Here is a 15,183-nt window from a genome sequence, read left to right as displayed (position 1 = left end):
CTGGACCTCAGCACTTCCGCCACACCAGGAAGCGCTGGGGGGTTTGAGGAGCAGGGACACCCAGAGTGCTTCCGGGGATACAGCCAGCACTTCCACCACACGGGGGTGTGTCGGTGGGAGATTGCGGGGAAGCACCTGGAGCACATCCGGGTGTGGATAAAAGGGGCCACCTCCCTTCATTCGGGGCGAGAGTTGGGAGCGGAGTGGACTGAGCTTGCTGGAGGAGGCAAGGAGGCGGCCTGAAGAGGAGAGTGAAGGCATTGTGTGGCCAGGACTTTGGGGACTTGTGGGGTTTTGTGGTGCACTTGACTTTTGTATATAGTGTAAATAAACGTATTTGTGGGTGACATGAACGTGTCTGCCTGTCTGTGTCTGGGCCAACCTCCACAATACATTCAATTGTTGTTTGTCAGGTTTCAGAACAAATCACAGTACAGAAACAATACTGGTTAAAGTAGTAAATGACTTGCAAATTAATGTAGACAGAGGCCACATTTTTGTTCTGGTTTTCTTAGACCAGAGCACAGCATTTGACACCAATACCACAGGATTCTTATAAATCATTTTACACAATGGATGGGTCTTCCTGGTAAGTGTTTTAAATTGATTTCAGTCTTATTTATTCTTTGTTAGACATGGCAATTGTAGTTTGGAGGCCCATGATATTGTATACAGTGTGCCACAAGGATCTATTCAGTGCCCACAGTTATTTTCAATCTAAATGCTTCCATTAGACCAGATTATCTCAAAACACAAGGTGAACTAACAAGCTATGCAGATGACATGCAGCTTTACTTATGTATAGCACCTGATGACCCCAATGCTCTGGGCCCTATGATCTATGTCTTATTTTTATTTTTGAACAGATGAGTATTTATCTTCTAAGGGTACATAAGGAAAAAGCAATTCTTAGTAGTTGACCAAACAAAAAAAATCTTCGGGATAAATTTGATCCCTTAGCATTAAAAGCCAAGCTGGAAGAAAAAGAAAAAAGTGTAATCACAGACACTGCAAAAAATTAGACCTCTTATAAAATTGCAAGATACTAAGAAATTAACTCATGCTTGTGTTTTTACATCTGCTAGATTACACTAATGCACTTGTAACAGGACTACCCAAGAAAGATAAATATGTTGCCATTAGTCATAATTAGAGCAGCGAGACTGTTAACCAGAAAAAGAAAACATGAGCCCATCTCTCCAGAGTTAGCATTATTATATTGGCTACCTGTGTCCTTTAGAATGGAGTTTAAAATACTATTATTAGTATATATAAAGACAAACAAAATTTCTCCTTCCTATATTTTAGAATGCCTGCCCCCATACTCCAGGTCATAACCTTGGATCTTCTAATAGCGATCTTATTATTCCAGGAGCTAAGCATAAAACCTCCTAAAAAACCCTTTTAAGTTGATTTTTCTGTAGGTACAATTTAGTTTTACTCTTAAGAGACTATACATGTATTGTTTGTGGATTTCCAATCATTAGTAATCCCAACTTTCTCTGCTTTCTTTTCTAGTTTTTCTGTGGTGGTGCTTTACACACCTACCACCTGATCAAGGCACAATGCCACAATCTACGATACTCAAATTAAGGCAGGCTCCCCGGCTGTCTATAAATTCTCTAAGCTGAAGCCCAGAAACAATGAAGAATGACTTAAGAACATTTACAGCAGGTAGAATGTCCAGAGGCAGCTAGGTGGTCTTTTGGCCTTGGGACCCTGCAGATTTAATTTTTTAAAAATGTATACTCTCCTAAAGACTATATACAGTAACAAATTCATAAAGGACCCTAACTTTGTACTAATTACATATCTATTTTATGTAAACCTGTATAGATTTACTTTGTTACTTATTCATTATTTCTTTCCTAATTAAATTTTTCTTTAATTGCACCTATTTCTTGACATTTTGTAAAGGACTTTGAGCTACATCCTGTGTATGAAAATGTTAGAAATAAACGTTGAACAACCAGAACGAATCTTTAGATTTTCTATTTTTTCGTCTTTACTATTTCCAAAAAGGTGTATGTGCTTATTTTGAAAATTATTTGCTATATCTAATGATGGAATATATTGTCTTAAAATGATTAGAATTAGAATCTTTCAAATGTAATGCTAGCCAATAATAGAGTTACAAGAGAAGAAAAAAAAAGTACCACTAACAGATGAAAAGTGAAATAATGAAAAAAGAAAAAATATTTTGTGAAGAGTAAGTACATCAGAATAATCCATACATTTTTGGCATGGAAAAGAAAACCTACCTTGCAAGGTGGGTTTTAAAATGGGAGCAGAAACAAGACAACCAAAACTAATCAAACATGAAACACACAAGAACCATAAACCATTTTAATTTTATAATAGTAATAGTTTGCTATTATGCTACTTATTAACATAAAATACATAGCTAAGCCGAGTCTATCAAGTGAAAAAGTAATTACAAATGCTGCAACACCAGCAACTTTAATATATGTACATAACTTTGCTTAAAGGTTTTGGAGGGAATCTGATATTGTATTAAAAAAAAAAAAGAAAAAAAAAAAAAAAAAACAGCAGCACACAATCATGGGCATACCCTTTAAACCTCTGAAGTGCATTGTGAATGAAAAAGTTCTTTTAAATCAGCACTTGTGTGTAGAATCAAGTTTCATTCAGAGCAGCTAGTACCAGGAATATCTGCATTATGGGAAGATGTAACTCCAGTTCCACAGTCTTTATGTCCTTTTTTAAACATTTGTTGCTGTTCCTGTAACCTCAGGATGAGTTCCTTAATTTCCTCACGTTTTTTTTTCATCCTTTGCTGGGGAAACCAGTCTGTCAGGTTCATTGGCAAATCAAAACTTACAATTGGTTTCTAGAAGAGAGAAAGAAATATTTTTAAATGAACTGTTTAAAATAAAGAACAGATGTGACTCTGTGACAAGACACCACAAAGACGTTTCTTAGTGTATAGAATGGTTGGGAGTTATGACTCCATCCTTGTGAACACACTTTACCTACCAGGTAAGGACATTTATGATTGCTTTCTATGTTGCGATAGACAGATAGACAGACAGACAGGCAGGCAGGCAGGCAGACAGGCAGACTGACAGACAGACAGACAGACTTTATTAATCCCAAGGGGAAATTCACATAATGGGAAATTCACATTACAGTAAACATATTAAATCAAAATTACCTAATTAATATTAATCTATATTTAAACTCATTCTGAGTGCAGAAGTACGAAATTTAACATAAAATGATTATTTAAAGATAATGACATAGAAATGTTATCAATGGTCCAGCTTGGTCAATTAGTTTAGAATAACCAACATGGTTTTAGCCTTCCTTATAAGGCAAATATTAATAAAATAAAAAATCAATCCAAGCCATCCAGGTGGATATTTTTTGCTCAGCAGGTTGAATACTCCATTTGGATATGATAAAATAGTGCGCTAGTAACGTAGTGTAGGTTACTATAATAAAACATTAATTTAATAGCTGAAATTCATTGGTTGTTGCAGTGGAATAGTTGATAACATTTTGATTCCAATTCCAGTCTCATAGGTAAGCTCTTTCCAAAAATAAATAAATAAAGAATTAAGGTCAGTCAAGTACATTTCTGATAGATTTTGACCTGCACCAGACCATGTTTCACAGCTCCTGTCTCAACATCAAGTGAAATCCCCATATTAGATACCCAACACTTTAGGGATGGTGGAAATTTACAATAATCCTCTAAGGATGCAATAACCTTTCAGTTTTAAAATATTTGCTTGCACTGGTCTGGTACATTATGTGAGTGCTGAACTCTGGGACTTGTACTTTTTTGACAACACTTAACAGCAGCTGGTGCACAAAGCGTACATGAAAGTAGTTGTTCTGCATTTCCTTTCAACAGCTACTGAAGGAGGCACAAGTTCATTATTACGCAACTCCTCCCATAATTTAGAAGTACAGTGCAGTCCATTAAGTATTTGGACAGTGACACAATTGTTATTAGTGTGGCTCTCTCTCCAAACATACTGGCACTGAAATGAAGCAAAGGATATGCTTTTATTGTAGACTTTCAGTATTAAATTGTGGCTTTTTACTTAAATGGATAAATGTTAGAGGAATTGCAGCAGTTTTTATATGTGGCATCCACTCCTCCACTTTAAGGAACCATAATGAATTCGACAAATTGATATTAAATAAAACTTAGCTGCAAATCCTCTGCATTCAATGAGTGCCTTAAGTATGGGAACCCTAGACATCAAGCACTGGGTTTCTTCCCTGGTGGTGTTCTGACGTGCCTGTACTGCAGCTGATAGGACTTGCTTGTTTTAGGGGCTTATTGCCTTTAGTCCTCTCTTCAGCTAGTGAAATGCATGCTCAGCCAAAAGAAGTTGTTCCTGTTTTTGGATGCACATATTAGTAAAATTTAAACTGGTATTTCACTGCTTAAAGCTTACCAGTTTTTGTATCTTGTGGTAAACCTCAGTATTTATGCTCTTGCAACCTTATGTTTATAATTGTTTTATACATTGCTATGCCTATACCCTATAGAGTGTTTTTCAGCTGCTGGACAGTTTAAAAAGAACTTTTCTTTACAGAGGAAAGCATTATTCTGTCATCAACTGCAGTAGCCTTCCTTGGCTTGGTCTACCATGCCTTTGGATATTCATGAGCTTACCATTGGGGCATTATTAAACAGTTGATTTTGGCAAACCTAATGCTTTTGGCATGTCTTGGATTTTTTTAGCCTTCTGACAGGCAAGGTAGGTATGCTACAAACAAGCAAAAGAGGACTAGTGTGTTGCCCATGATCTAAAAACAACAGCAAATTGAAAGACTACTGAAAATAAAAGCAATGCTATAATGTAAAAATCTACTGATATTTCAATTTAGTTTCCCAATTTGGGCCCATCAATACATTTTAAATTTGCTATTAAGACAAAAAGATCACTAAGAAATTATTATAATCAAGAAAAAAATGAAACACTGATTAAATAATAAGCTGCTCAGTGATAAGAAAGAAAGGGATGGTATATCGCTCTGCAGTTTAAAGGGAACATCATCTAAAACAACAAAAGAAACAGGCCTGCAGTACAGTATATGCACTGCTTGGTGCACTTTATATGCTCACCTCAGAGTACAGACACTATCAAAACTGAGCATGAATTTTCTTAGTTAAAATAGGTCAGCAGATGATGATAGAAAAAGGACTAAACTGACCACTTTGCTTGCAATAAACCAGTTTCACATTCAGCTTGAACTAACCTGTTAAATACAAATTATTTTTTCTTTCTTTCTCAATGGACCTATGAATTTCTTATTGGATTATAAGTAGAAATGGACATTGCTATGAACTGACAGGCTACATGATGGATGCTAATATTACCAAGAATGCAAGCTTTTTTGGTTAAAACTAATTAAATTCACATGAGCATCAACTCTGATTTATCCTTTTACAATTGCCTCAAAAATAACTTCATAAAGGACTTGACAAACTGAATCCCAGCTGTATTACAGATGTAAAACTGCAAATAATTATTACCAATCAACCCCCTGCCAGGTATATATAGGTGTTTGTGACACCCTGTGTAGTGGCAAGGTTAGCACTAGGATACACAGTGTTGTAGTTCGGGACCGACCAGGATCAGACAAGGACACAAAAATGTGTTATTTTCCAAAAATGAAAGTTGGTTTTATTTACATGTGCACAAAGAAAAATAATGTCCCAAAAATAGTGAATTTGCAAATCGAAAAATGAAAAATAAAGACAAAAATGTATCTACACACACGACAGTTGTCTTCTTAAAGAAACAATCGGGAAGAAACGACACACAACAAAGTCCACAGAATCCCAGAAATATTTACAAGAAAAAAAAGTATATTTACAAGAAAAACACCACAAACCCAAAATCTATATACTGTAAATACCTCCACCAAAACAATACAATAACTACGAGATATCTACATTTTTAACCAAAAATATTTACAAATAAAGCATAAGCCATTGTCTGTTATACTAAAGAATAAGCTATACCACCACACTATCCACAGCACGAGTCTAAAGACAACCCCCAATGGCAGGAAGTGCCACTGACACTAAGGGAACAAAACTTCACCCAAACCTGCAACACGCAGCTCTCTTCCACCTATAGCAGTTGATACAGGTGCATTCTGCACAGGTGCTACACTCAATTTTACAAAACATGTATTAAATAGACTAGCAGCATCGCATGCGCACTTGAGTGCTGCCCAACACACTTCCTTTAGACAAGCCAATACGTTCTATGAAAGCAAGTTATTTTTTCTTGGATATCTCCTTCTCAAACTATAGTATAATCCTTATACAATAATGATGTTAAACAGTCCCCTTTGGGGAAGAAAAAAAAATATATAATTGTCATTAAAACGTAAAAATAGCAGAGAAGGCAATAGAATGTATAATTATTATTATTATTATTATTTTTTTTTATTAAAGTTATTACAATCCATACAAAGCAATCAAGTTAAGAACAGATCGATCCTCACCCCTGAGAGAGAGAGAGCAAGCCAAACGGTGTTAAATTTAAGGCTTGTAAACATACCTAAATTAATAAATTCTCTGTGCTTTATGAACTTATTTTAAAATATTACTTATCAGATCCTGCCATGTTTTGAAAAAAGTCTGTACGGATCCTCTAACTGAGTATTTGATTTTTTCCAACTTCAATAATATAACACATCGGTTTCCCACTGACTTAAAAGAGGAGAGTTTGGGTTCTTCCAGTTTATGAGAATAAGTCTGCGTGCCAACAGTGTAGTGAATGCAATCACAATTTGTTTGTCGTTCTCCACTTTAAACCCATCTGGAAGAACACCAAACACAGCTGTTAATGGGTTAGGAGGGATTGTGAGTCCAAGGCTGCAAATTCTGAATGCAAAGTGCTTGCTTAATAAAAAATGCTTGTCCAGAATAATGTTAATTTGGTGCAGGACCAGAACATGTGACCCAGTGAGGTTGGGGCTTGGTTGCAACGTTCGCAGGTTGGATCATGTCCTGGAAACATTTTGGAGAGTTTTAGTCGAGAAAGATGTGCTCGATATATAATTTTGAGTTGTATAATTGTATGCTTTGCGCATATGGAGCTCGAGTGAATTCTCTGAATTGCTACTTTCCACTCCTTTTCTGATATATTAATTGAGAGATCTTTTTCCCAGTGTCCTCTTGGATCTTTGAAAGGGAGGGATTGTAAAATGATTTTATATATTGTAGAGATGGAGTCCTTGAGATTGAGCAATATTTTTTACAGCATGGATGAGGGTGCAAGATGAGGAAAATCTGGAAGGTTTTGTTTAACAAAGTTTCTGATTTGAAGATAGTGAAAGAAATGTGCAGCTGGAATGTTAAATTCGGAATGTAATTGTTCATAGGATGCAAAGACGTTGTCTATATAAAGATCTCTAAGCAAGTTAATTCCAAATTTGTTCCAGATATTAAAAACTGCATATGTTTGTGAAGGTTGAAAGAGGTGGTTCTCTTGCAGGGGTGCCACAAATAGAAGCTTCTCCGTCTTAAAATGCTTTCTACATTAGTTCCAGATTCTAACTGAGTGGAGCACAATTGGGTTATTTGTATATTGCCGAAAACGTGCGTTTACTGGAGCGCAGAGCAAGGAATATTGCAGGATTTTGCTGCCTTCTGCCTTTTGTCTTTGTAAGGTCGCTCTTTTGATGCGTGGATGTTTTGAATTCCAAATAAATGAGATTATTGTCGAATCTAATTGCCTAAAAAATGATTTATTAATGTATATTGGGATGTTTTGAAATAAAAAAAGGAGTTTAGGAAGAATATTCATCTTAACAGTGTTAATTCTTCCAGCTAGTGTGAGATGAAGGGTTGACCATCTATGCAAGTCGTTTAATTTTTTCCATGCAGACGACGAAATTTTGTTGATATAGAGCTTTATGTTTACTTGTAATGTTTACCCCTAGGTATTTAAACTGTTCTGCAATGATAAAAGGTAGGGTATCTAATAGAATATATAATTAAGGCAAAAGTCTCATTGCGAATGGACCAAATCGCTGGTAAAATCTTCTTTGCCTTACTAGAACACGATGTGACTTACGATCGTATTTGAAAAAATGTTGGGGATCAATTTCCGTAGTTCGTTTTCTGCTTCATCCGGAGAACTAAAAATGTAGAACTTGCCTTGAATTTACACTATTATTTATTTATTTAGCAGGATACAAGAAGCTGTACCTGATTTTGGCTTTCCGTAAGCGCGGATGTAAAATGCAAAATGTTTAACAGCTGTAGAAGGTGAGAAATCAGGAGAAATACAAATGTGGTTATTTTCAAATAAAATCTCTTGCTTTATTCTGAGAAGTGACATCAAATTTAATTGAGACTGTAATTTGTCGAAACATACAAAAAGGCTTCTAAGTTTTGAGGCAATCAAACCAGGTATGCGGTAGGCTGCTGATATCTTGGTGTCTGATTTAAAGTCCTCTCCAATTATTTTAGAGAATAGTTAAGCTATAAATTTCACTGGGTTTGGATTTTCATGGTTTTCAAGGAGACCTTCGATTCTGATATTATTACTTCTGTATTCATTATCCAGTGCAGCTAGTCTCCAAGCACTTTGCATTCAGAATTTGCAGCCGTTGCTTTTTCGTCAGTGGTAGATGCCAATTGTTCAACTATTTCAATAAGAGTCATGAATGTTTGCTTAACATCTTCAAGCTGAGCACCAAGTGCACTAAATTCATTCTCAAGCTTGTTTGCATTTTCCTGCATTTTTTCCTCAATTTTTTCTAACGTGCTTTTAAAGGTTGCCTCAAAGAGTTTACTTAAATGTTTCCCCTAGTCTTTAATATCCTGAAGCAGCTTCTAGTTTGTCTTGTTTATGTCCTTTATATCTTTCCTTATATCCTTTATGTCAAAAATAAACATACCCCCACCCCGAGAGCAGTAGTTATTGCGGTGAGCAGAGGGTCACTTGCTCAGTTACAATTGAACCTCTCGGAATCAATGAGTTATCCTGTTCTGACACTCTTGCAGTTTTGCTCCCACTTTCGCTCTCAGCTGGCGCCAATGCTACGGCGTCAAATTCCCGGAGTTTATTCTTTTGGGACAGTTTAAGATTATATTCTGGGTTTATAGTATTTGGACTGTATTGCCATTAGATATCTCTACTTTAACCCTTCTACACCGCTGCTGGGGGGGCTTGTTTTGTTTTGGACGAGAGCTGTCTCTAGGTATGTGAGAGGACTGGGACTTCACAAAGTGTGGTCTAGCCTCACATGGGGAGGCCAAACAAGGAGTTGGGGAGGCAAAATGGAGGGTGGCAGGGGGCTGAGAGAAAGCTATTTCCAATCTATCCTTTCTACCCCCACAAATGTAAGCACCAACACTACAGGCTTCTTAGCAATATCCCGTGGCAAAAACTGGAAATTAAGGTTAAAGCTATCTTAAGTAACGATGCACTACCTTAAGAATAATGTAAGACTACAAGATGTCAACAAAAGCTCTGAAGCAATGTCTCTATGACCAAAGAGTGAAGTAAGCTGGAATGTCAAAAGTCTCAATCACAAATTAGAGAAAGAAAGCATTCTCTTACCTAACAAGTCTAAAAGCCAACAAAGTTTTTTTACAGGAGACCCACTTATTAAGCAAGGATCAGTTTCGGTTGCAAAGAGATTGGACTGGCCAAATATTCCACTCCAACTATACAAAGAAATCTAGTGTGGGAATTTTAATACATAGAACAATTTCATTTGTAGTATCAGATTCTGAAGGGCGATATATGATGTGATGGGTAATTTAAATGTAAAGTGATTTTGATAAACATCTAAGCACCCAATGTGGATGATAGTGACTTCACCCAAAATGTGTTTGCATCAATTCCTAAGGAGAACACTCATAAAATTATAATGGCCGAAGACTCTGTGTTTTAAATCCAGACCTGAAACTTTGAATGAATGCATTTTTAAGAGGACAGATTATTTCACATCTCTCCCAGAAAAATAAATCGGAAACCAAGAAGGCATCAGAGTTAATCAATGAAATTACAAGAATAGATCAAGAACAAGTCAGGTTTCCAAATGACGCAATTTATAGGAAAGACAGGCTTTGCATTCAGAACTCAACCTCTTGGCAACTAAAGAAACTGAACAACTAATTTTTAAATCGCGATATCATTACTATAAATACAGAGAGAAGGCTAATAAGATCTTAATTCAACAAATCCACAAGCAAAAAGTTCTCTATGCAATACTAGTAATTACCAACACAGACACAAAAAAAAAAATCATTGACTATCAAAATATAATTCACACATTTACAGACTACAATAAGTTCTTACATTCTACTCAGTTTAAAGAGGATAAGACACAATCTAATGTATTGCCGATACAACAGCTAGATATTCTTAGTGTACAGGAATTGGATAAGTCTCTGACACTCTAAGAATTACTAGAAGCTAAAAAAACTCACTTCAGAGTGGGAAAGAAGCAGGCCCTGATGGCTACCCTGCCAAATTTTATAAAAACAATATTCAATCAAGTTAGCCCCCCTTTTATTAGCAACATTAATAGAAGCCAGTGACAAAATTCTACCTTAAACTTTTCCCCCAGCATGAATTACTGTCTCTCTCTAAGAAAAATAAAGACTTATTACAATGTGTATCAAATAGAACAATCTCACTTCTGAATCATGATGTTAAGATACTCCTCAAAGTTCTAACTACAAGGGCTGAGAAAGTGCTTCCTTCAGTGATACCACAAGACCAAACAGGATTTATTAAAGGCAGACACTTAGCTTCCAAAATTCGATGTCTGTTTAATGTAATATATTCACTGACAAAGTCAAACACCCCGGAAGTCTCATCTTTGGATGCAGAAAAATTATTCAATATGATTGAATGGGACTTCTTATTCACTATACTGCACAAATCTGGGTTAAGTCTGAACATATGTACATGGATCAAACTACTGTATACCAGTACAGAAACGTCAATCTGCATTAATAATCTTCAGACTACTTCACACTAGAATGTGGTACTAGACAAGGATATCCCTTTGTCACCTCTGCTATTTAAAATCGCTATTCAGTCACTGGCTGTTCACTTTCGAAATGCTTCCGAGATAAAGGGGATTATCAGGGAAGGACTTGAACAGAAAATATCATTATATGCAGATGATATGGTACTATATATATCAGATTCACAAAATAATGTGCCTGCAGTCCTAATATCAACAGCAAAATTTCAAAAGATATCTGGACTCAAAGTTAATTTGAATAAAAATGTGCTTTTTCCAGTGAACTCTCTGGCACACAACATTAGACTGGATATTTCCCCTTTTACTGTCACAGATTAGTTTAAATACCTAGGGGTAAACAACACAAGTAAACATAAAGCTCTTTTTCAACAAAATTTTGCTGTCTGCATGGAAAACCTTAAATAAGACATGCATAGATGGTCTAACCTACATCGCACTTTTGCAGGGAGAATTAACACTGCCAAGATGAATATCCTTTCTAAGCTTCTTTTTCTTTTTCAAAGCATCCCCATATACATTAATAAATCATTTTTTAAGAAATTAAATTCAATCATAACCTAATTTATTTGGAATTCAAAATATCTAAACATCCAAAGGGCGACTCTACAACAACCTAATGCATAAAGTAGCAAGGCTCTACGTAATTTTCAATTTTATTACTGGGTGGCAAATATACAAACTATAATAATCTGGACATTGACATATATAGATGAACACACACAGGGTTGGTCTGCAATGGAAATAAAATCCTGCAGTACTTCTTTATATTCCTTGCTTTGTGCCCCAGTAAATTCAAGTTATCGACAATATACTAACAACCTAATTGTCCTTCATTCACTCAGAATATGGAGCCAATGAAGGAAGCACTTCAAGATAGAGAAACATCTCTATACAATAACCACCTTTTTCCATCCTCTCAAACTTCGAGAATTCACTCTAGCTCTAAATGCACAAAGCACACAATTATTCAACATAAAATCTTTTATCAAGCATACCTATCTCATTTAAGATTGTCCAAAATATTTCCAGGGCAAGATCCAACCTGTGAACATTGCAATTAAGCTCACTGGGCCATATGTTTTGGGCGTGCAGCAAATTAACATCATTCTGAACCAAAATCTTTAAATGCCTTTCAGACAGCCTTGGTGTCACAATCTCTCCTGATCCATTAACAGCTGTGTTTGGGGTACCCCCAGATGGGCTTAAAGTAGAGAAGGACAAACAAACTGTAAATGCCTTTACTTCACTCTTAGTGCGTAAGACTTGTCTTGATCAACTGGAAAAACTCTTGCCCACGTCTTTCAAGTCAACAGGCAAATGATGTTATATACTATTTGAAATTGGAAAAAATTAAATTCTCACTTATAGGATCTGTTCAAAACTTTTTTTTTTTTTTTTTTAAACCTGGCAGGATCTAACTAATAACATTTTAGAATAAGCTTTTATATTGGGGGGAAAAGGATTCTCTTCCCTCTTTTCTACTCAAAGTTTTACTCTGGCTGTTGGCCCTCCTCTCCTTCTCTTGGGGAGGAATGAATTAAATTGTTACCTTATGGAGATCTTATACGTAATAAATTATATATGCTGGAGTGACCTTTCTTCAAAAACTTTTTGATCACAAGTAACAGATTATTCTCTTATGTTGCTTCTCTGTTTTGTAAATTCTCAAAGCCAATATACAAGTGTTCTGTGCATGGAAAAATACTACAGTTCTTTTAGTGGAAAACACCATTTCAGTGTTACAAAAAATTCCCAAATTCATAGGTTCTGCTACATACTGTCTGCTCAAGCAATTTAAGAAAAAACAAGCAAAAACATGCAAATAAAATAAAAAACATAGCTAACAGACTATTCAGAAAACTGGGAAAAGACAACAAAGGATTAAACACAGTTGAAACTAGAAGGGTTTTAAGCCATCAGAGAAATATGATGGTGGGATGCAGAATGCATCCAAAGTCATTAAAAGGTAAACAAAATAAATGATATATTAAAAGCATCACAAACTTACCTCAAAGAAACTTTCTACATACTGTAGGATGTAAACTCCACAATCACTAAAGTTGTCCTGTTGTGGTACTCTAGGGCTTGAGCCTTTCATTACATCTTTGTTAAAACTTCTTTTGGTTCCCTTTCTTGCTTCCCATTCAACCTCAAGGTATCTTTAAAAAAAATGTTGGAGTTCAAGATTTACCAATCCAAACATGAGTCATGCTCTGGGAGAATTAATTATCAAGGTATTCTAGGCTGCAGCAAAGGGGCCCTGCCTGGGTAGGGGAGTTTGGTGAGTCCATCGATTAAGTTCAATAGTAGTTCTACAACATTTTAGGAAAATGTAACTATTGTAACAAATGCAGCTTGAATTGCCTGCAAGCACAGATGGGGGTGGTGGAGGGGGTAATATGGGGGAGAGAGATTTGATGCGATATGTGTGAGCCACACTGCCTCCGCAGGTCTAATCACATGACCATACTAACTGTAAACACCCCATATCAATGCAAACAAGAAAAATGTGTGACAAGAGATGGAAAGCTTTTTATAATCATTAAATAAACAAAATAGGTGATTTATGCGTAAAGGACCGCAGAAGGATCAGCATGTAGTGATTAGTACACTGAAATTCATTCTTGTATGTCTCCTCAGGACAGTTAAAAAATATGACAAAAACTTCTTAGCATACTGTAAATAATTTATTAATTAGTGGCAGCAATGGCGATAGGTAAATTGAAAGATTACGGCTGCCCAGTGTTGTTTACACATCAAGATGTCTCTTTGATTTTCTCTCATGTGGCTAATCTGTTTAATGCTTTTATATACAGGGATGCCACCTTTAAAATGCATGGAGTGGAATTAACATTATCTGGAAAGTGAGGTTTAGTTTGGACTAAAACCTCACTCTGTCCATGTTAGACACTCACACATTTATTTTTTTGTAAGCCCCAGTGCAGCATCTGAAATGGAGCAGAGCTAGAAACAGAAAGGAGGACAAAGCAGCTGCAGGAGCATCTGTGTGACAGGAGGACTGGGTGTTATCTGTATAGTCTGTGCCTTTAAGGCAGCAAGTCCTCTATACCAGTGGTCCTCAAATTTAGCCCTGTGACTTCAGGACTTTCTCTAAACCAGCTTCTTTTAATTAGACTACTTATAATACAGCTGTTATTTTTCAAGATTCTATCCTTTTTGTTATCAATCCAGAAATTACAAGCCAGTTATGCCATTTGTTTTCTGAATGAAGCAAGAATTTGTAAGTTACATGGATGAATATTTCTTCAACAAGTTGATTTCTCTGGAATCATGGAGGATTTTGATACAAGAACACCAGAAAAAAAAAGTTTAGGAAATTATGAACACTACGGTGGGCTGGCACCCTGCCTGGGGTTTGTTTCCAGCCTTGTGCCCTGTGTTGGCTCCAGCAGACCCTCATGACCCTGTAGTTAGGATATAGCGGGTGGGATAATGGATGGATGGAAATTACGAACATATATTTTGTTATTATGCAATTTTGTGTTGTGCATTCACCTAAGGTATTGTGGTTGTCTAGAAAGACAACAGTAGACCTTCGTATAAATTGCTGGAAGTGACCTTGCTGATCATATTGTGTTGTTTGCAAAGGATTGATGCTGATTATTCCTTTAGTGCCATTTCTAAAATGTGTTTATGGGGCACAGGTCCACAATACATAATATATTGTTACTTTAGTGTGTTAAAAACAATGTTATGTGTATCAAATGCAACAAAGTGATCTGCTCTTCATTTTTTAGTTACCTACCTGAAGGCAAGGTAAAGAGAGGTGGGGTATTCATATTAACAGGAAGGTCATAGGAGGCTCAAAGCTGGCTCCAAACTAAGGGCCCCCAGGTTATTTAAATTAGCCCTAAAAAGGAGGGGAGTTTGGGGTGGAATTAATGTGTTTTTTTGTAAAAAAAAAATGGAAAACTTACTCTCGTAATGTTTTAACCACTGTAGATCGGGTTGGTCCTCTTAGAGAATCCATAATAAGTATGCATGGCCTAAGAGACAAAATAATGAGTATTCATAGTCTAGGAGACAAGTAATAACCAATCATCACTTTTCAATACATTTAGTACCTTTGATAAGCACTATTTCTTGGTCTGTCAACCTTGAAAACATTTGTAAAAGCACACCACTTGCATTGTAGTGCAATAATATAAT

The 15,183-nt window shown here is 36.1% G+C and overlaps 1 protein-coding gene across 12 annotated transcripts in view; it reads right to left on the bottom strand.

The window, feature by feature from the left end:
* Positions 1 to 2,332: 2,332 nt before the first annotated feature.
* Positions 2,333 to 15,183, bottom strand: part of senp6a (SUMO specific peptidase 6a) — a 136,251-nt gene continuing 123,400 nt past the window's right edge. For all 12 annotated transcript variants that reach the window (XM_039748061.1, XM_039748060.1, XM_039748063.1 and 9 more), the window contains 3 exons: positions 14,952 to 15,020; positions 13,022 to 13,172; positions 2,333 to 2,851 (listed from right to left, as the gene is read on the bottom strand). In XM_039748061.1, the coding sequence (XP_039603995.1) occupies positions 2,645 to 2,851; positions 13,022 to 13,172; positions 14,952 to 15,020 (427 nt within the window). In that variant the 3' untranslated portion in view covers positions 2,333 to 2,644. The remainder of the gene's footprint in view (positions 2,852 to 13,021; positions 13,173 to 14,951; positions 15,021 to 15,183) is intronic.

The sequence above is a fragment of the Polypterus senegalus genome, chromosome 3 (assembly GCF_016835505.1).
Source record: "Polypterus senegalus isolate Bchr_013 chromosome 3, ASM1683550v1, whole genome shotgun sequence".
NCBI lineage: Eukaryota > Metazoa > Chordata > Cladistia > Polypteriformes > Polypteridae > Polypterus > Polypterus senegalus.
The sequence above is the reverse complement of the archived record's forward strand: the minus strand, read 5'-3'. Positions and strand labels throughout refer to the sequence as shown.